This window comes from Lontra canadensis, unplaced genomic scaffold (assembly GCF_010015895.1).
Source record: "Lontra canadensis isolate GAN:19392208 unplaced genomic scaffold, GSC_riverotter_1.0 scaffold71, whole genome shotgun sequence".
Classification (NCBI taxonomy): Eukaryota; Metazoa; Chordata; class Mammalia; order Carnivora; family Mustelidae; genus Lontra; species Lontra canadensis.
This window is the reverse complement of record NW_022631065.1, coordinates 5709145-5732514: the sequence shown is the minus strand read 5'-3', so window position 1 is coordinate 5732514 and position 23370 is coordinate 5709145. Positions and strand designations below refer to the sequence as shown.

At 37.9% G+C, this 23370-nt stretch overlaps 1 protein-coding gene across 3 annotated transcripts in view; it reads left to right on the top strand.

Annotated features, from left to right (window-relative positions):
• Positions 1-23370, top strand: part of CTNNA2 (catenin alpha 2) — a 1106640-nt gene that overhangs the window by 999075 nt on the left and 84195 nt on the right. For all 3 annotated transcript variants that reach the window (XM_032880681.1, XM_032880684.1, XM_032880682.1), the window contains 3 exons: positions 472-623; positions 10661-10774; positions 18696-18877. In XM_032880681.1, coding sequence (XP_032736572.1) covers positions 472-623; positions 10661-10774; positions 18696-18877 — 448 coding nt within the window. The remainder of the gene's footprint in view (positions 1-471; positions 624-10660; positions 10775-18695; positions 18878-23370) is intronic.

The following is a 23370-nucleotide window of genomic DNA, read 5'->3' as shown; positions in this document are numbered from 1 at the left end:
TGCTTCTGCCTCTCTTTCTCTCTGCCGGCCTCTCTGCCTACTTGTGATCTCTCTCTCTAAAAAAGAAAAAAAAAATAGAACCTTTTATTTTATCGACAAAGAAGCAGGTTTAGAAGGAGTTAAGAAAACTTGGCTAAGGTTTTACAGCTAGTAACTAGCAGAAATGAACTTCAACTCAGGTTAAAATAACACAAAACATGTATGTGTATACACGATAGCACACAATCCTGAGCAGGTTTCAAAACCTTGTAGTTGCATATCATCACCATTCCTGGAGTAATGGTTTACTTCCTGTGCTGAACGTAAGTAATACAGACATCACTGCATTGGGTCCACCCCAGACTACACAGGTAGGCACACAGCTCCACTGAGCAGTTGGAATACAGGGAACGTGCCACCTTGCCAAGGGCTGGAACAGGAGCGTAAGAGAAAGATGGCTTAATCCACTGTTTCTCGCTTTGTTTAATGCAGTGATGCCACGCTTTGCCGAGCAAGTAGAGGTGGCTATTGAAGCCCTGAGTGCCAACGTCCCTCAACCATTCGAAGAGAATGAGTTCATTGATGCCTCTCGCCTGGTGTATGATGGTGTTCGAGATATCAGAAAAGCTGTGCTGATGATCAGGGTATGTAAGGCTTCTACAGTTTGGAGCTGATCAGAGCTTCTGGTACAGACTCCAGAGAATTTACTTGGTTTGTGTTAATTACTTAGTTTTACTTGTTAAGCTGTGTGGCTCCTCATTTAGTCAGACAAGGAGAACGAACGCTTTAGTCAGGCAAAAGGGACAAGTGATTCCAACAAGCCTAGATTCACATTGAATAACCTGAGGAGGGATGCTCTGCCTATTTCTTACATGCATTGTTGTCTAAATTTGATACTAATTTACAGGTGCCCCTGCTATTAACCATGTGTTCCTCTGGCTAACATTTTCCCATCAGGATCAGAAAGCCATGAGTTGGAAAGAAAGGAAGAGTACCCAGCTTAGCAGTATTAATAATAGTATAGTATTAATAATAATGATGATGATGATAATGATCTTATACATAGTCACACTATCTTAACAAAAAATAATTACAATCTTATGAATGAGGTGGTATAATTTTGTAGCAAACTTCTTCCCATCACTCACCCTACAATCTTCCCATCCTCAGTCTTTTGTTGGCAGCTGTGAGCCTTCCAAACGACTGTCCAAGTGATATAGAGCCATATGCTAGAAAACATATAATACAGTAGGTTTTAAAACTCAACATAAGTATCCGTTGCAACTTCTTTTGTTCACCCACAAAGTACCTTCTTACCTTCTTTTATTTACATTAAGACACATAGCTTCCCTTGTTCCATTTAACTGCTATATAATATTTCATTGTAAGATGAGATTTTTTTTTCTTCTTACCTTACCAACAATTTGGCATGGTTTTCAAGTAAGTTTCTTACCCACAGAACTCTTTTTTAAAACAAACTTAAATATTCAAGAGCATAATTGATGACACAAATACATCTGGGGCTATTAAGACTGAAAAAGAGATGGGGCTTCTGCAGTGACAGTCATAACATGAGAACATACTAGTAGTCTGATACTAATATAATGTGAGCCACAATTGTAATTTCAAATTTTCTGGTAGACACATTGAAAAAACGAAAAACAAAAAACACAGGTGAGTCAATTTTAATAATTAACTTAATCAAATGTATCTAAAATGTTATCATTTTTGACATGTGGCATTAGCTACATTAAAGTTCTCAGTAATTCATTGTAGCTCATGTCTACCATATTGGGTTAGATAGCACTGGACTGCATCCCTACCTTAATCCTCTGCAGTTGTCTCTAAGGCTGCTCAATAAAACCACAAGGTATCTGTTCACTGCATTCTGAAAAACTTGCTCTCAGGGCGATCACTGAACATCTAAACCAATATAACTTCAAACACTGCAAAACAATACTAACCAAATAACATCTGTGGTATTTTGTTCTCTTTGAGCAATGTATACCTAGTCTTCTTAGTATTTTATCTGTGGGATTAATTCTCCTCTGAATCTTGATATATTTGAGGTCATTAAATTCATGAGTGATCATCTTCAACTGTGATTTACAGCTCAGATCACCATATTGCACTCTGGAAATCACAGTTGAAGAGGATCACCATGGTGATCTGAGCAGGTGGATTAGAGTATCACTAGGAAGAGTCTCTCTTCCCTCTTTGTTGGTATCCGTGCTTCCCCTGAAACATTACCAAACACCTTCGCTTGGGAGGGCAAAAAAATCTTCAAATTTTCTTGTCTTTAAATTTGGCTGGATTGTTTTCTCATTAAATATGTCTGTCTTTCAAAATAATTTCATGATCAGAGTGTTCAGACCATTGCATAAGTTACATCAGATGATTCTCATACTTAACAATGTGGAGTTCATGTTTGGAATTTGGAGGCTATCAGATATATTTCCTGTTCTTCTAACTTGCCCATTTTACATCTGTCAAACTCTTAACACCTTGCAAGACTGGCTGAAACCTTCAAATTTTCTCCATCAAAAATATTGACCCTCTCCTTTATCTACGTATAACTATTTCTGTTTATGATAGTATTTATTACATTATTCCCTTTTATGTCTTTTACCTTCTTTATACTGTGAAATTTTGGAAAGCAAAGGCTGTGTTTTTATTTTCCCTTCACTGTAGTGCCTTGTCTGGCACCGTGGTCAATGGTGTGTGTGTGTGTGTGTGTGTGTGTGTGTGTGTGTGTGTGTGTTGGTAGTAGTGGAAACACATACCTGGGAAGATAAGGAAGGTAACAGAAAAGGGATGAGAATTGCAGGAGAAGGAAAAGAAAGGTAGTCAGGCTTTTAAACCTGTAACAAATTAGATCATTCTTTTTCCATTACATACTAACTTGTGAAATAAGGTAATAGACCACGAGAATTATGTTTTCAAAGCATTTGACACTAAATCCCACTATAATCCTCAAGACATATTCCCTCTTTTGCCATTTTTCTGCTTTGTTAGCCTTCACATTTTTGTGACAACCATTCATCTGGGAGGCTGAGGAAGTTTATAGCCATCATTCATTTATTCATTCATGAGCTGTAAAAAAACATAATTTTAGATAAAATGCCATATCTTTGTTGAAGTGTCATTCCTACATCTCGACATTTCAAGTGATTTGATCAGATGGATTTCACACCACTTGAAACTTAAGAGAGAAATGTACAGTATGTACAAATTATTATTTTTAAAATCCTTCTCCATTCAGCACCCACATGGTTTCATTTTGTACTTAATTTCTTGGTTTGGTTTTTGAATATAATGATTAAGTCTACTTAAAAATAAAAAATCCATTGCGCCAAGTTCGAAAGAAAGATAATGAGACAAGTAGAACTATTTCTTTCCCAGCAAACCTGGCCATGCTTCATTCTCTCCAAAGTGTTCATTGTACTTTGTAAAAATAAGAAATCTTTTTCCCTGAAAAAAAAAAAAATAAATAAATGCAGAACAGACCTTGAAGGGTTAAATTTTCCAATACCTTGACTTGCAGTGATAAATACATATATCATGTGATGCTGGTATCCAGGCATTCCAGGGCAGTTCTAGGCAACCCTCTGAAGTAGACAAAACTTTCTTTCTTGTATCCTAACCTCACCTTTCAGAACCTCATTTCTCCCTGAGAACGAGTCTACTCTGCCCCTCTGCCCTGAGACTATTTTTTGTTTGCTTCTGGCTGAGGCTTGCACTTGGTGACCTATCAGCTACAAAGGAATTTCCTAATTACCCCAGCAAGGTAATTAAAAAATGAACAGACAAATCTGGCATACCGCCATACCACTGATTCCCATTATTTGCAGTAGTTATATTCTGTAACGTCTCTGTGAACATTGAGTTAGAGAATCTTGAAACACTCTTCCTAGGGGAATATGCTTAGGTTCCTAAGAGCCTCTGGTTACATTTTCATTCACTGGTCAATATATAACTGTGTTTTATGCACGTTTTTGTTTAAATGCACTTTATGTAGTGTATATTTTTGACCTCCCAGCCAACCTCCCTGTAACTCATTCCTGAAGGAAGCTCATCTAATGCATGCCTTTTCCCTATAAGGTACATCACAAGTTTCTTACACTTAGGACCACCAAGCAACACTTAGGCACTGTACTTGGAAGCCATTGTAATCAGAGAAATCACCAAAAAAAGGCACAAAGATGCAAAATATGTGGCACTAAATGAATACAAAAAGGTACTTATTTACAGTATAAGAACTCAGACAAAAAGGCCCAACGTTACCTCAGCTGGAAACTCACATCTTAGGTGACTCATGTTTTTTGCCACATGGTCCTTGCTGGGAAAAACTACACAAGGATTGCTTTGGGGGATTACAAAGAAGCTTTTGGTTCATAGGTAATGTCAGGAATAAGGTATCTGCAAATAATGAGGGCTAACTGTGCGTTTAAGACACAGAGTTAGACGTTTAATATTGGAAATTAAGATAACTGGGTAGGGTAGAAGGAGGTAATACCTTGGTGTTAGGATATCTGTATTCCAAAAAAAAAAAAAAAAAGAAAAAAGAAAAGAAAGAAACAAACAGTAGTTGCTTCTCATAAGAATAACCCTGGGAAAAGTCTATATTCCTTTATAATGTAATTGGAACACATTAATTTGGTTACACATGATACTTTTGAAAGCAGGTTGTGGAAAAAGTTAAGTCCTGATAAAAGTCTAAAGTTTAACTTCATAAATCCCAAACTGTGCCTGAAAGGGCCCTTGGAGCATTGCACGGTGTTTTAAAATTTCAAGGGAAATATACAGATGTTTCTAGCTCACGGTTTAAATATTAGGTTGGTATATTCCTTTTAATAACATTCTGTATTTATGAAGCTGGATTTTTGGTGGTTGCAGTGATAAAAAGGAAGTTCAGTGGATGTTTGGTCGTATTCCGAGATTTGAGAAGTCATGCAATGTGCACCAGGCACTAGATTGTTAACTTTAATCAACTTTATCCATTTTTGTGCTCTAACTGCTTAATCAACACAACTGTTCAGTTTGTGACTGTTTTATTTGTTTTTGTTTTGTTTTTAGCCAAGAGGCACTTTGAAAAAATTACTGAGGCTCAGTGAGAGTATTTGAAATAGTAGCATTTGGGAACCTATGGCTTAAATAATTTTTGGTCATTGGCATGCTCGTTTTCATCTCTGTGCTTCAGTTTCTGTATCTGCAAATAAGGACAGGTATTGCCTTTGCTATAAAGCACTAGCCTAGACCTGGCATTTAGTAGATTCCCGAGAAATATTTTTCTTTTCTCATCCTGCTGGGATGACATTTCTTATTACAATCAATTAATGAAATACAATCTGTTAAATAAATTAACAATATTATTAAAACTGCAGGGATTGGAGTTACTCATCAGAGCTAGAAAATGAAGAGTTGAGAAGGCTTTTATGACAAAACTGATTTTTCTATTACAGGTTGCTATTATCCAGTTGATTAACATGGTCCTCTAAAGTTCCCAGTTTTGTTTTCCGAACTCAAGTAATTAGAAATAATTTCATATGATTTTTCAGAAATATTCAGTAATATAGTCTTGGTCATTCATTTATTAAGTATCTGTTGAATGCTTACTAGATACCCCACAGAGGTGGAGGGGCCCTGAATGGAGAGGTAAACAAAATAGAAGTCCCTATCTTCAAGAAATTTATATTCCTCTGGTGGGAGACATAGAATATAATAAGCAAGGAGGTAGAACATGCCAGTTACTGTGCCATGGAGTAAACCAAGGCAGTATAAAGGGATAGAACACAGGGTGCATATGAGTTTTATGAAGGGTGGTCACTCTTTGGATGGCATTTGAGAACAGACTTGGAGGAGGAGGAAACAAGCCACAAAAAATATTAGGACAAATGTGTTCCAGGCAGGGGGAATCACAGGTGTAGTGTTAAGGATCACACTAGATGAGATGGAAGGCTTCGATGTGTTCTAAGCTGACTTCGTTTGGACTAGAATCATCACCCTGGATCTGCTGGAGACAGTAGAATGTATGGAGGAAAAAATAGAAGGAGATCTGTCGGGAGACTTCCAGAATAATCTAGGATAGAGATGCCAGTGGCCAATCACTTCTGACTGATTTTCTTTTACATTGACTTTAGGAAAATGCAATGCTTGTGGTATAGCTTTCTGATTGGGAAATCCTTCCTCAGGCATCCCCCAGATTCTCGTGTTGCCTCTCCGTGTCTTCCTCTTTCTGTTCCCAGTGAAGCTCTCATACACATTTGAGCCATTCTTTTAAATGGTGATTAATATATTTCTCATGTGTCCTAGTGAAACAACTCTAAATCCTTCAGTAGTTTCTTATTTTGCTTCCCTCCAGAAACTGTAATAGAGAAGACAGAGGATTTCATTTGGAGCCAACAGCAGGTAGATTGATCCTGTTCTGTAATTGACATGTGGTGCGACCCTGGACAAGCACATGATTTTCTTGGGCCTCTGTAATAGGCACCAATTAATCTCCTAGAGGAGATTTTAGAGGCCAAATACTTTAATCATGCCATTTTACAAATAAAACCCACTTTTGCAATCTAACAGATAATAGACCCAGGGAACCAAGAGTAGACCCAAAGTGGTTTTTGTTGGTTAAAAAAAGGCTTTCCCTGGGAGCACAGAAAGGCGGAATTGAGGCTTGACCCTCAGGTTCCAGCTTCCAGTCCAGTGAATTATACACATTGGTGATTCATTTTTATCCTATAAACACTACCTCATGATACAGGTCTTATTATCTCTGGGCCCGTTTGCAGACCTTCACTGTATTTCCATGTCTCTTTTAACGTACGGAGATCCTTGACCAACCAAAACATAACACTGCTCCTTGTTAAAATGAATAATTCAAAAAATAACAGCATGAGAAGTAGACACGTTTACATGCAATTAGCAAACTGCACATGCACTGAACTGTTTATATGGGTGACTTGGATGGATTTGCTGAATGATGAAGGCACAAGAAAATATTTTAAGCTCATCCATTTGCCTGGTATTATTGGTGATGGTTAAGAGCATAGGCTGTGGAACCCTCTCAGCTTGCTAGATGTAACACCCTGGAAAACTGACTTAACAACTCTGAGCTTTTTTATACATCTGTAAAATGGACATTAATTTCTTTCGGGGGAGAGGCAGAGGGAGAGAGAAAGAGAGAACATTAAGCAGGCTCCATGCCCAGCATGGAGCTTGATGCGGGGCTTGATCCCACAACCCTGAGATCATAACCTGAGCCGAAATCAAGAGTTGGACATTTAACTGACTGGGACACCCAGGCACCCTAGGCATTATATTTATTTCATTAGGTTGTACAAGGATTAAATCCTTCAGCTGAATGCCTGGCCCATAGTGGTTGGTAAAAATTATTTCTATTATTATGATTATTGCAGTTATTAGGTATATGTTATCACTTATTACTTGAGTTCATTTTTATCATTTACAAAGCATTTTTGTATATACTTTATCCTAGAATCCTGTGAGGCAGGCAGGGAAAATAGGAATTATTGTCTCCATTTTATGAGTGAGGAGAGAAGTAAAAAAACTCTTAGTGATATAAACAGTTTATGAGTGGCAGAGTTAGGCCAAAAACACTCAGATTCCCTGGGTCCACATCCAGGTTTTTATTTGATTTATTTGTTTATTTTATTTTATTTCTTTCATTTTTAAACTTTGTTTTGGTTTCTGAGCCCTAGTCACTTGAGTGAAAGCTCATCATCATTAACCTTAGGCTGCTGGGTTTTGTCTGTCATTGACTCCTCTGCTGAACACAGATCATTGAAATGTTTGATCACAGTACTATAGGCACTGTCATATTTTCCTTTTTTCTATTGAGTGAGGTTTTTCATTTTACTTTTCTCTCTCCTTTTCAAAAACGAATGATGAAAAGTGCTTGCAATCTTGTCATCTCATCTGTCAGCAGAATTTACCAACTTGCTGTAATTGTTCTGTAGTACATTCCAGAAGAGTGAAAAATGATCAGAGATTATTGTCTCTGTCCACAATGGAAATACAACCAGTTATTTGAACCAGGTTCTGCCCATCCCACCCCTGCTTTAGTTAATAAAGTATGGGAACAAAACCTCTTTCTTCCTTGTTTCTTTTAATAATTCTGTGAAAGAAAATTGAACATCTGTAGATGACTGAGTGAATATTAATAAGGTTGATGGAGAGAGAGAAGGAAAACAAGAAGGATATGCCAAAGCTTGGAAATTACTACGCATAAGGTGACATTGGCATGAAGACCCCATTTTATGCCTGTCTGACCAGTCTCAAGGCTCCATCAATAACCACACCTGATTAATTATACTGAAGTGGCCAAAGAAACCAGCTGAATCAAAGTGTGCCCTTTTGGATGGGGAATGGGCTACTGTATCATCAGTGCTGCTGTGGTCTGCTTCTTCCTTTTGAAATACAGAGCCCTGGGAGCTGGTGCTCCTTCTTGTGCTAAGGAACAGTTGTGGGTGACTGTCAGCTTTCAGTCTAATGACTGTTGATCTGAGAAGGTTGCACTAATGCACTGTCTCCCTTTCATGCACCATCCTCACCAACTCCACATTAATCATCTTGGAATTAATGGAGGACAGTAGCCTACAAGACATGCTGCATGATTTAAAAGGCCTTGAACAAGGTGTAACCCCTCATGCCTCAGTTTCCTTATCTGTAAAATGGGGAAAATTGTGTCTACATCATAGGACTGTGAAGAAAACTGGATGAATTAGTATATGTAAACTCCTTAGAGAAAACCGTGATGAGCACATGAAAAGCACTTAATGTATGTTATCTAGTATGGTCATTAAAGATAGGGAGTATTTTTATTTGTGAGTTTATGGACTAACTCATACATTTTCTCTGCATGGAATAGACTGGATCTCCATGTAACTACTCACTTTTTAAAAATTAACATATAATGTATTATTTACCCCAGGGTTACAGGTCTGTGAATCCTCAGGCTTACACATTTCACAGCACTCACCATAGCACATACCCTCCCCAATGTCCATAACCCAGCCACCCTATCCCTACCCTTCTATCCCCCAGCAACCCTCAGTTTGTTTTGTGAGAGTAAGAGTCTCTTATGGTTTGTTTCCCTCCTGATCCCGTCTTGTAACTACTCACTGTAAAGCCATTCCATAGCTCCAGTTCTTACCTGATTTATAATGTGAAAAAGATAGACACATTTGGGTATTTGGGGTCTAAATTCTAATCTGCTATTAATTAGTTTAGAGACATTTGGCATACTTTTTGCAGAACCTTGGTTTTCTTATCTCAAAAGAGAATGATCCTTATTTTACTGTGCTGGTTTTAGCTAAATTGATACTATGTATGAAAGAGCTATTTAATCCTTGGTGGTTGCGTAGTGATTGGTAGATTCACTTTGTAAAAGTGTTTGAATGAATTGATTTCAAAATCCTAACTGTGGAAAGAACCAAGATGCCCTTCAATGGACGAATGGATAAGGAAGATGTGGTCCATATACACTATGGAGTATGATGCCTCCATCAGAAAGGATGAATACCCAACTTTTGCCCCAACATGGACGGGACTGGAAGAGATTATGCTGAGTGAAATAAGTCAAGCAGAGAGAGTCAATTATCATATGGTTTCACTTATTTGTGGAGCATAACAAATAGCATGGAGGACATGGAGGACATGAAATTCATATGCAGTTCTCCTAACAAATAGTTAGGAGAAGTGAGTTGGGGGAAATTGGAAGGGGAGGTGAACCATGAGAGACTATGGACTCTGAAAAACAACTTGAGGGTTTTGAAGGGGGGCGGCTGGGAGGTTGGGGGAACCAGGTGGTGGGTATTAAGGAGGGCACGTATTGCATGGAGCACTGGGTGTGGTGCAAAAACAATGAATTCTGTTACGCTGAAAAGAAATAAAAAATAAAATATATGCAGTGAAAAAGCAAAAAACAAAAACAACGAACAAAAAAAGTCCTAAGTAATGATGATGGCAAACTACTTTTAAATGCCTATTAAATGCAGACATTTTACACAAAGTATGTTACTTAATCTTCACAAAAATCATAAAGGGACTTTTATCAACAGCAGTTCACAGGGGAGGAAACTGGAGCTAAGAGGATTTTGCCAGTGGTCACACAGGGATTCATATTCAGGCAGTCTTGACTCTGGATAGTCAAGTTGCAACCTGTATGCCATACGGTTTAGTGATCACATCGGATATTTCATCTGGACTCACCGTTGGCTTGACGATGATCAATTCTTTTTGCTTATTAAGACTAGAATAAAGACTGGGAGTAGAACAAGAAGGGCATTACAGACCAATAATAGGTACAGCTTTTGTTGTTGATGGTGATTTTCTATCTTACAGTAGATTTCTATGGATGGAAAAACACACAAATATTTTTTCTTAAAATTAGAAAGCATGTCATGTCACGAACTAGGCAGACTTTTTATGCCTACAGGAGGAAGTAATCGAGCGTAATTTTTTTTTTTTAAGATAAATTGGGGCAGCTTGGTTTTTCTGACTCCATCAGAGCCAGGATCCTCCTCCATACCCCCCTACATATAACTGCCCACAAGCTCTCTTTCCTGGGAGCTACTTAGCTTTTGTAGGCACAAAGAATTTGGGTGGGGATGAGGGTTATCAATTTAAAATATACTGATTCTTCTCTTTTCCTTTGTACCTGTAGACCCCAGAAGAACTAGAGGACGATTCTGACTTCGAGCAGGAAGATTACGATGTACGCAGCCGGACAAGTGTTCAGACTGAGGACGACCAGCTCATTGCGGGGCAGAGTGCACGGGTGAGTGCACATCCAGGACTCGGGTTTCATGCACTGGGCCTATGTACACCAAGTTGGTTTGAGGGGAGTTCTGATCCAGGGTTTTGAAATCCCAGAGATTTATAGCTCAGAAATCTGTGCTTTCATCTGTGGTTGTTCTTTGCAATTCATATTTTACACAATGGAAATAACCACCACTGCTTCTGTTTTCTGTTCACACTATTCTCTTACCATCACTTGAAACGGAGAAGCCACATCACTGCAAATGGTTGAAGTGTCTAGTGGATTTTGTTGGGTGTGTGTAGATGGTTCAATAGCTAGGGGATGCAGGAATGCTCAGATCTTGCATTAGCACAGACACCACAGTGCCACTTGAAGTCACCAAGCTTGTTAACACAAGAGGCAGTGACAAATGGAAAATTAGAGTACTACTTATTAGTGGCTGGGCCATTACTGTTCCATACTCTGACGTAGGGTCTCTGATGAATGGGACCACATCTTTGAAATTGGTTCAAGGACATCAAAATAGAGACAGAACTCCCCATCCCCCTCTCAATACCTACTACGGCAAGGGCAGTAGCCCTAGAGCAGTTTGCCATATGATAGAAAAAGAAATTATAGAGACATACTAGACATATGCCAGTTTAAGGCACGGAAGAGGAAGCAACAGAAAGATCACTGCTCTGGCTGACATTTGAGCACCCTGGAACGCTCTGTGACATTCTCTGCCAACACAAGTGTTTCAAAGAGGATTCTGACTGATTCTATTAATTGGATCTCATTGAGGATAGATGCCAGTAATCAAGGTAGGTCTCAGGAGATTAAGTCCCTGGGGATTACAAAAGGAGGTGAGATTCTCCTCCCTTCCAAGGTTCAGTTTTTATGCAGTAAGAACAGCCCCATTATAGACTGTGTTCTTATTATATTCTAATTAGAATTACATTCTAATTCCCTGTTAAGTTTTACTTAAGGAAAAAAAAAGGTAGAGGAAGCACAAGTTTGAGAAAGAGGTGGTAATTAGAATAGTGATTAGGAAACCCCAGAAAGCTCACCCTAGTTCAGGAATTGTGAAAGAAGAGTAGGAGCAGTCAGTCAGAGATTAAAGAGGACTCAAAGAAGACTAAGTCTTATGTTGAGTCAGGAAAACCTTCATACTTAAAACCCAGTTTCTCTTTTTGTGCTTTCTGTGCTGATGTAGTTTCATGCAACAGTGAAATGATTGATAAGATATAGATGGACATTGATGAGGAAACGGGAGGGTAAAACTAGAATATTAAAGATGCACCAGCTTTGATTTCAGACAGACCTTGTTTTGAATTGTAAAGAGTAGAGTGAGGACCATGCTCCATTACATGTGGCTTAATTTTTCTGAGCTTCAGTTCTATTATCTGTAAAATGTGAATAACTTACTTGATCGGATTCTTTGGAAGTTTAATGACTTAATATTTGTAAAATTATGAACACAATACCTGACATCCATTAAATGCTCAATAAGGGGTGAGTGAAAATCGTCATCCTTTGGAAGAGAAATTCTTTTGGATCACAGACTGGTGACAGTAAAAAAAGTACACAAAAGAATATGAAGTCCCCTACTTGGAAAATCTTTTGTAAACTCTAACCCCCACGTCCTTGTCCCCTGCCCCCACCCGTGTTGAAAATTAAGTTCATGAAGCGGAGAGGCTTTTGAAACTGTGTTGGCATAACACTAAAATCAATTCATCCGTCAAGTCAGTTCATCTTCAAAATTAAGTAAAGCCAGCATTTTTATGTCAATGACAAAGGGCATATTTGAAGTATTTCATCCAAACATTAATCAATTCAAAGTCAATTTGATTGACTGACTGCAACTCGGTATTGATACAGTCCAGTATCCATTGACTCGTTTTCTCAAAGACCAAAGCATATCATACAACCCTTATCATGCTTTATAGTCACCATCTTGTCAAAGTGGCATGATTAGTCCCATTCTTGCCAGGAGGAATGTAGTCCCATTGTACTTCCATTTCATGCATCTTATGATAGATACCTAGTCAATTAAATGGAAATGAAAGTCAGATAACACCTGTCTATATCATCTATTATTTTTCCCACAATAGGTGAAAAGACAACAGTCTTTTTTGAAAGATTTTCCAGTGTGAATTATGAACATGGCCCAGGATAGTAAGAACAAAGTACCCCTATGACCCAGCACTTGCTGATTTGTCTTTGAGATCCGTCACGTGGTCTGTGTGATTAACTCGCAGCAGACAGCATTAGTTATTGACTCAGCCTATTTTAGCCCATAATTACATGATGACAAATCAGAGACCTAGAATTATGGCTGTAAGTTGGAAATAAGCGGGTGCATTGAATTGCTAAGATGACAGATGGTCGAACTTTTGACCAGAGAAGTATGTTAACTTGGTCAAAATTGTGAAGGAGGCAGAAGTTGTCTTTGACAGAGGTGGTTGCTCTTTGCAGCAGCCAGTCCTTCCCTTATTTTAATGGACTTACTTTGTGTTCTCATTCAGGTGATTCTTCCTCTCTGAAAAGGGTAAATTAATCTAAAAGCAGGTTATGGTAGGAGAAAAGCTTTTAGTGCCCACTCGAACATTTCTCCCAAACTCTGAAATTAGAGTGCTTATTTCCTTTATGTGTCCCTATCTGCTGCTTCTCTACAGCATTTTCTGAGAGGGACAGGCAGAGAATGATCATTCCCTGATCTGATAAAATGTAGAAGTAATCAGACCTTGTGATCCTAGACATGACATTTCATACTCTTTCTTCACAGGTCGATGTGGTTAAAATTGGTTAGTGACAACTCTTGGACACTTAACCTTGGTGATAGAATGTATTATCTGGAGTCACACAGACCTTATTTTAAATACGGTCTTGGCCAAGCTGTGTGACTTTGGGCAACTTTCTTAACCTCTCCATCCCTTATCCGTGCATGTGCGTGTGTCTGTGCTATGTGTGTATGCACAGCATTCTACCTTATGATGACATTAGGAGAACTGCATAGTGAAAAGTATCATAAGATGTGTCACATATTGTCAAGTTGACAAAGAAGATGATAATGATGCTTATAGTGTAAGGCAGTTCTTCATTACAAGGCTGGTCAAATAATTTAGGCTAAAAGAGCATGGACAATTTAGGAAATCATCAAAGTTTTTACTTACTAAATGGGAGAGTTACCTCAGTTTTCCTATTTACTTCATGGTCTGAGACTGGTAAAAGTCGAAGGACCCAACTTTTAACTGCTTATATTTATTATTCTGCTTTAAACCAAGTAGGTAGGGGCACCTAGGTGGAGCAGCTGCCTTCGGCTCAGGTCATGATCCCAGGGTCCTGAGATCCAGCCTTGCATCGGGCTCCCTGCTCGGTGGGGAGCCTGCTTCTCCCTCTCCTTCTGCCTGCCACTCTGTCTACTTGTATTCTATCTCTCTGTCAAATAAATAAATAAAATATTTTTAAAAACTAAAACCAAGTAGGTAGAAATGGACACAGTGAGTTTTAGCCCTTTTAATCATTGTTTATTAACATTAATGTACTTGAAGCCTAGATGTTAGACTCTTGCTCTTATTTAGGGAAATAACACCTGTCAGTTTGGAAGCCCATAGACTTCAAATGTCATTTTTCTCTTTGAGATTAGAAAAGTAATCATATCAAAAACTCCGGAGATTTAGATTGAAGAAAAGATTCTGGGCTGAGTGATTATTGGCTTGTTTCAGTGATTTATACTTTCTCTTAATAAGTAGAGTTTATAACCTCAATCACAAAAAAATGGTTGGCTGTTCAGAGGAAAGGCTGAAATCCTGGGGTGGGCTATTCTGTGGATTCAAGTCTCTGATTCCACAATTTGTGGCCCCAGATCAGCCAGAACAACAGTCTGTAGAGCTGTGCTTGACTACGTGCATAGAAGCAGCAGAAACTCTCAGACTGCCCCAGGTGATCACATCAGAGAAACAGAAAAGCTGATTTGTTCCCTTTCCTCTTGGCTATGAAAATCACTTTTCTCATGTTCCGTTAGTTTGAGGGAAGGAACAATTGTGTGTTACATATTTTGTATTCCCCTTGATTTAAATGTAGTCAGCCTCTCTTTTTTTTTCCTAGCTAGAACGACTTTAATGTGTTAACATTTCAAACTGCTGAGTTACATTGATAAGACCTAATTAAAACTCATGTGTTGAATTTTAATTTGATTAATTTGCAAATTTCTCAGTTTGTGATCTACTGTTTATAGATAACCTTTTTTCTTTTTTTTTTTAATTCCAGTTTTAGAAAAGGTCAATTGTGAATTTTTAAAAGCCAGAAGCATTTTAAGAATATTTAGGAAAAGACTTTGGCTCACCGATAGCTACATAAACAGAAGCAAATGTAATGACACTTGCACCCAAGTCACACACCATTAAGTGCATTATGCGGGTCGAGCACCCCTAGAGTCAAAATAACATCTTCTTTTGCAAATCTACTTTGAAGGGGCCATTTTTTTTTTCCTTCAGAATTGTGCCCTTAGAAAATATTTGTCAGTTCTGGTAAATTCTCTTGAACTATGTTGATGCAGTGAGTGGAAAAATGGTTAGACAGTCAATCAAAAGATATTTGTTGAGCTTCTATTCTTTGCAGGATGCTGCAGCCTCTACCCTAAGGAAGCTCAGACAGAAGTCAGAAGTAGGGCATTAATAGGAATTCAGGAGTAGAGCAAGGCAATTAATACTCAAATCCCAAGTTAAACAATTGAAACTCATGTGATATAGCTGAAAGATAAGTGTATGCCCTTCAATACACAAATTAATTCTTTTAAGACAATGGAAGTTTCATTGCTTTCCATCCGGGGATTGAATGGAGAGTGTGGAGGTCTGCAGGGGAGTTTTACAGATTCTTCAACAGAGAAGTACCTAGGGAATGGCTTAAATGATGGTGCTTAAGACTTGTGAGGCCTAAGTAAAACAGGATTAGTAGCTCTGTATGAGGAGAACAGATTAATGTAGGATGGTGTAAGATCATCGGACAAGGGTGCTTCAGGAGGAAAAGTTTCGTATTTAGTATCTACAAACCCAAACTTATCTCAAATGCATTGGAATAGCTGTCTTGTTACTAGTACAATATTGTATTTGTGAGTTTATAACCAACTCATTGGTGGTATATTAACTACCTCTTTTGGATACAGTTTTTAAAGTACTTAAAAAATTTTTTTTTCAGAAATATAGTTTTTTAAATATTTTAACTATAGTATTTGTATCAGTCCAGCTTTCTAAATTTGTATTGTAATTTCTGTATTTACACATGCACACTCATGCGCATACACGTGCATACACAGAGACTCGATGCTAGTTATATAACGTCACACACATGCATGCATGGAAGTTAGTAAACACGGCTCGGCATTAGTAAGATGTATCTGTGCAGGTAATAGTCCAGAGACACCTTCATGCAAATCAGAGAGACCCCTTACGTGGGCAGATAAAGCCTCATCTCCAGGTTGCTCTGCCTGGTGAACAATGCTTGTAATTTCAGCCACCGTTGCCCCACTGGGATGGGATCATGATGCATGGTTGTGCATGGTGATCTAGTTGTGCTTAATAGTTAAGTATGGTGTTAGTTGACCTGGGTTTGAACCCTATTCCTACAGCTTTTAGTTATGTAATGTTGAGAATTTAATTTCTCTGGGCCTTAGTATCACCATTAATAAAATAGGGTTTAGAATAGTATTAATCTTGTAGAGTGATTAAGTAAATTAAGTTTTTTATATACATAAGCTTCTTAGCACACTATCTGATATACATTTCTGTACTCAAGGAATCATGTCAATCTTCTATTTATGCATAGTCACATAGATTCTGGCCCCATCCCTGTCTTTCAAGGCAATAATGTAATAAGCTAGAGAAGTAGCTGGAAAGGAAAATTAATACAGACATGATGATAATATATTAGCAGTAATCCCACATATGCTTTCATTTTTTTGACAAAACACATTTATTATTTTATTTACTATCCACCATAACACTTTGAGGTAATTGTTTACTATTCTTAGATCTGAAGAAGTTAAGAATATGATCCAGTAGCAAGTAGGTCTTAACCTGAGTCAGTGACAGATCCCGTTGAGCCCAGTTTTGTGGAGCTTATGCCCATTGATATTTACCTTGGGTTGGGGCATGGGCATTAAGGAGGGCACTTGATGTAATGAGCACTGGGTATTATATGAAACTGATGAATCACTAAATTCTACCCCAAAATTAGTAATACACTATATGTTAACTAACTTGAATTTAAATAAAACAAAAAAGAAAGAAGAAATCAACTACCTTTTCTTCCAACAATTCACTTACATTGGGAGGAGTTTTATAATTAAGGAAGCAGAATTTTCTTGTATGTGTTGTTTTACTTGTTCTTTGCAAAAGCTGTTTTAAGTTCCACAAATCATGCTTTCATTGGGGAATACCCATATCCCAGAATCAGAGGGCCACTACTGCTGTCACACTTATCGACACACTCCTTTCTCTGAATCATTTTGCTCATGGTTCTAAGAAGATGCAATGAGGTATTGTCAAAGTTGCATTCAGGGCTTGCTACATACATGGTGTCTAACAAATACAGTTGATTCTCTTCATTTATGGTACTTAAATTCTGTAAAGTCACCATGAACACTTAATTAGCAACTATGGAGTCATTGCTTCTAGAGGAAATAGAGGGTTAGGTTCCTGAGAGCTGCTAGTCTCAACATTTTGTTTCAACCAATCAATAAGGAATCTTGTTTAATGAATGTTTCTTTTAAGATACTTTACTTTATAGTTTTGATTCACTGTTATTGAACTCATGGCCAAGCGCCATATAGTCCCGGCCTGCATGAAGCTTATCTAACACACAGGTGTTTCTCCATAAGGCGCAACACTGCCTCTCCGTGCTTAGGGGCACTAGGCACCACTTAAGCACTATGCTTGGGGTCCATGTTAAACAGCAAAATTACCAAAAAAGAGCAGAAAGATGTGGAAAATGTGGCACTAAACAGACCACAAAAGGGCACTTGTTTAGTGCTGAAACAAGAAGGCAGAGAATTTATTGTTCAGCCACATCTAGGAATAGGCCTGTCAGGTGACTCTTTTTTTTTTTTTTTTTGCAACTCTGTGCCTGTTTGTGAATGACCAAAAGCACCACAAGTATTGATTGTAGAGTTGCCAACAAATTTTATAGAGTTGGCAAATTTGTAAATAAAGAATCCATGAATGACTAGAATCAGCTGTAGTTCTTGCTTTTCTATATTCCCTTAACTAGCAACTATTGAAAATCCACCTTTGCTTCTTCCTAAACCTATATTTTATCCCATCAAATTTCTGCATCCTTCTAGGCTCTGCAGGGAGCCATGGTTATCTCAGAATTTCCACAGAGGAGGTAGAAGAGGGCTGGAGATAGGTATGACACCCCTAAAATGCTCTGGGCTAGGGGATTGTTTGGTATCTAACCATGGATTCCTTCACTAACACTCATGGCAAGTTTCCCCACCCCACCCTGCTTAGATGCTCAGATATTGTTTAAAATTCCTCTCCTTTCCAGCGTCAGAAAGCCTTTTCTTCCCCCCTTCTCTGAACAGATTTCAGTGTTGAAAGAGGTATATTCTTTCATCTGGTAGAACTTTCCTGAGACCAAATATAAAAATTGTCAAGAATAGATTCTTTTGAACAAACATATGTCATCAAAGTGACACAGAAGTTCTGTTACAGTCAGTGTGCATGCACCTTTTAGATCTCTGTATTTTCTGCGTATAGGAATAGGGACGGGGATTGGGGGACCTTACCAGTCTGTGCTTTTACCTTCCTAGGAATGGAGAAACCGTACTTTCTGGAATGGTGGGGCAGCCTGTAAACCTTGTCAGGGTCTGGCTTTGCCATTAGCTGGAGGCAGAGTCAACCTACTGTCTGTGTTTACTTTGTCACCATTAGTCACACTGTTTCTGTAACCCACACAGGCCATCATGGCGCAACTACCGCAGGAGGAGAAGGCAAAAATAGCTGAGCAGGTGGAGATATTCCACCAAGAGAAAAGCAAGCTGGATGCTGAAGTGGCCAAGTGGGATGACAGCGGCAATGATATAATTGTGCTGGCCAAGCAGATGTGTATGATCATGATGGAAATGACAGACTTCACAAGGTGAGGCCCAGAGACAGAAAGATGATTTTCTCATTAAACCCAGAAGTGTAACAGTGTATATTAGCCTGTGAAAGCCTGCTGAAAAATTCAAATACTACATCAAAGCAAGGCAGTGGTATTATAAAATTTACATGTGTAAGTCAAAATGATCTGGACCTAATTCTTAGCAGATAGTCAAGGAGGACAGATTCATTTTTGTGATTATTATTGTTTTAATTATCTATCCAAAGTCAGTCATAAAATCTAACCCGTGGGGGTTGAGTGACTCATTTGTGTTCTGTGCTGTTTTGCAGTGTATTTAAGTACTGTTTTAAAGGTAAGGTGAATGATTTGTTCATATCCCTTTGGAAAAAAAGGGTATCGATACATAGGTGTGTGTGCATCTATACATGTAATAGTCTGAATGCTGGGTCATGATCTAGCATTAATTTCAGCTTATGTTTCAACTTTACATATAAAGGATCAGCTTCAACAACCTGATTCTATAATTTTGACAGGGAAATTAAAAATTGTATAACTCTAATTCCCTTCTGCTCTAAGCACTGCTTTTAATAAATCAAGAGACCAGTCAGAATTTTGTCAGGAGCCTTTTCTTCACCAGGGGTCATTGCTGTTTCTGCCACTGCAATTTTAATCTCCTCTTTAAAGGGAGGTGACATTTCTGCCCTTCCTACTACACAAAGGGCGAATCAAGGGAGAGCAAAGCTCAATGGAAAAAAAAAAAAAATCCCTGGATTTTGAAGCTGAATACCAGGTGATTTTGGACCAACCTCTTACTGTCTGTTTATTTTGCAAAATGGGGAAATAATGCTTTTCTTATCAACTTCACAGGAGAGTTTTACAATCTAAAGAGGTAATGCAGTTACAAATTGTGTTGCTATACCAATGTAAGCTATCACTTTGCTGTAATTTTTTTGCCCCCTGGGAGACACAAATACACATGAGCAGAAATGTTTTAATGATTAAACATGATATTGGTTAATAAAACTATGTAAGATATATGGCAGTGTCAAAATACCACCTTATAGGTGACAATATTTTTAATGATTATTGAATGTTGCTAATAAGAGAAAGTTACAATTGATTTTAGGCTATAATAAAATATAGAATATCTCTGCTTCATCCCCTTTACCCTTTGCCTCTGGCCAATATATACTAATGACATTGCTGTGCCCTTTCTCTAAATATTTTTAAATTGTTTTTGACTTCGGTGGAATTACTTTAGTGTTATGAGGGTGACCTTTGAGACTTTTAAATGTCATTGTATTCATTAGAAGTTCAAATTCATACATTTGGTTAGTTTTTCTTTGCTTCACAGATTTATTTCACACACACAAAATAATAGTAGGAAAGAACAGTCTGAGCCATTATTTAAATCTGAATTTACTACGGATCAGTCTATCCTGGTAGCCTCAGTCATTGCTTTTCTAGGCCTGTGATGACATACTTTGCTTGCTTTCAACATTGTATTGGTATTTTATCTGATGGATATTATGCAACCCATTAATAACATCACTTGAACAAATAATCTCTTCAGTTTTAAGTGACTAATGAGTCTAGTCAAGTTGCTGGTTTAGATCAGAAGAACGTTTTATAATGCTCCATATTATAGATAACTGTGGTCAAGGAAGAGCAATAGATTTGAGGGGGTCTTGTTAGATGATGTTAAATAAGATGGACTTTCTATTAGTCAAAGTACAGTTTGAAAAGTAAAAAGAAGGCCACTTCAATTTCCTAGGGATTTCATATAATCACTTTATGCTGATTTGAGTAATGAAATGTCTGGAATGCTACTGGTTATCATTTTTCCCACTGCCTGATAAGTAGTTTCTCAACTCTCTGTGAGGGCAGAGGGAAGAGCACAGTAATTAATGATGAGAAAAAGAGAAGGGGGCGTACATTGGGAAATAGAACGTGGGAGGCTGAGCTTTGGCTGCTGCCTCCATCTGCAGAGCCTCTCTCTTGGCAAAGAGAAAGCCGACAAGCCTTTCTTTGGGTGGACTGTGACCTAAGTTCTCTGCACTTAACCATATGCATTATTATTATTAATGCCCTTGTATTTTTCTGCTTCAAGGAGGAATAATTTCAGCTGTATACCTCTAAGGAGCCCTATGTACTATATTCTCTAAAGGAAAGGAGATAGATGGTTAGGAATTACTTGACTCTTCTCAAATCCTATGTTTAAATAGCATCTGGGGGCAAAAAATACCCTTGCATTTATTATCTTGTTGTTTCATTCTTATCAGTAGCTAACTCATTAATTTGATGCAGTAATCTCAGTGATATACACTCCATTATTATTAAAATTGGAGAGCTTCTGCCTCATTATTTGTGAAATAACTTCTTCATGGAGGATAAAACTAATTATGCCTCGTATCTCTTTCCTGTTCGGTTCTTGACTTCTGTCTCATGGGCAGTGGCAGAAGCACTGTCCTGCAGAGGTTGAATCCATATAACTGATGTCATTCTCAGTAATAAATAGCATGTATCAGTCTTCTGTCCCAATAACATAAGGTGTGCAGATGGCAGAAGCTCAGAAAAGAAACCCAAGTTTAATTGTATAGCAAGGAACAAAGTTGTCTTTTTAGACCAACTATAACTTCTGATCTGTAATTTAGGCTAAAAAAAGTGACTGTCAGGGTTACAGTCAACTGTAAAATACTGAGCATTAGGTTCAAAAAACATGTAATCACCCCACTCTTCCCAAACTTCTTTTCTGCCTTGGTATAGACACTCAGTACCTCAGCCTAGGTACTTTGGTCTTTCAGCACCACTTCTTGGCACTTTTCTGTTCATTCCAAGTCACATCTGGCCATTAAAGGGCAACTGTCTGCCCCCATTACACCAAAACCCTCATGAGTTCTTCTGTTCATAGAAAAAAAAATAAAAGTGTTGAGTTTGCTGTACATGCTTAACTTTAAAAAATTTTTTTGTTGAAATATAGTTGACACACATACTATATTAAAGTATACAACATTATGATTTGACAATTCCATATGTGAGGTTATGCTCACCACAAGTGAGGCTATCATCTATCACCGTATGATGGTATTAAGGTAGAACTGACTGTATTTCCTACACTATGCCTCTCACTCCCATTGTTTATTTATTCCATGACTGGAAGCTTGTATCTCCCTCTCTTCTTCACCCATTTTACCAGTATCCCCACCCCTCTCTGACAGCCATCACTTTATTCTCTGTATTTATGGATCGCTCTGTGTGTGGGTGTATGTGTATGTGTATGTATGTGTGTTTGTGTGTTGTAGATTCCACCTATAAGTGAAATGATAAGGTGTTGGTCTTTCTCTGAATTCACTTAGCATAATACCCTCAAGGTCCACACATGTTCTAGCAAATGGCAAGACCTCATCCTTTTTTGTGGCTGAGTAGTACTTCTGTGTGTGTGTGTGTGTGTGTGTGTGAGAGAGAGAGAGAGAGAGAGAGAGAGAGAGAGAGACATCTTTATTCATTCAACTATTGATGGACGCTTAGGTCACTTCCACATCTTAGCTATTATATATGATGTTGCAATAAACATAGGAGTGCTTATATCTTTTTGAATTATTATTTTCATTTTCTTTGAGTAAATACCCAGTAGGAAAATTACAGGACTATAGGGTATGTCTATTTTTTTAGAAACCTTCATATTGTTTTCTGTAGTTGTTGCACCAATTTACATTCCTATTGACAGTACACATCCAAACCAACACTAGCTATTTCTAGTCTTTTTGATTCAAGCCATTCTGTTAAGTGTAAGGTTATATGTCACTGTGGTTTTGGTGTCCATTATTTGGATGATTAGTGGTATGGAGCATCTATTCATGTGTCTCTTGGCCATTTATATGTCTTTTAAAAATGTCTATTCAGGTCTTCTGCCCATTTTTGAATTGGATTGTTTTAGTGTTGAATTATATAAGTTCTTTATATATTTTGGATAGGAACTGCTTATATCATCTGCAAATACCTACTTCTATTCAGCAGGTTGTCTTTTTGTTTTGCTGATGGTTTTCCTCACAAGTGCAAAGGTTTTTTTGTTTCTTTGTTTTTTTGCTTTTAGCATAGTCTCAGTAGTTGATGTTTGCATTTATTTCTCTTACCTCAGGAGACCTATCTAGAAAAATGTTGCAAAGGCCAGCATCTGAGAAAATACCGTCTGTGTTCCCTTTTAGGAGTTTTATGGTTTCAGATCTCACATTTATGTCTTTAATCCATTTTGAGTTTATTTTTGTATATGGTATAAGAAAGTGGTCCAGTTTCATTGTTTTTGCACATAGCTATCCAGTTTTCCCAGCAACATGTATTGAAGACAGTCTTTTCTCCAATATATTCCCCAATATATTCTTACCACCTTCATCATATTAATTGACCATACAAGCATAGGTTTATTTCTGGACCCTCTATTCCGAGCAGTTGATCTATAAATCCATTTTTATACCAATACCATACCGTTTAGGTTACTACAGCTTTGTAGTATAGCTCAAAATCTGTGTGAC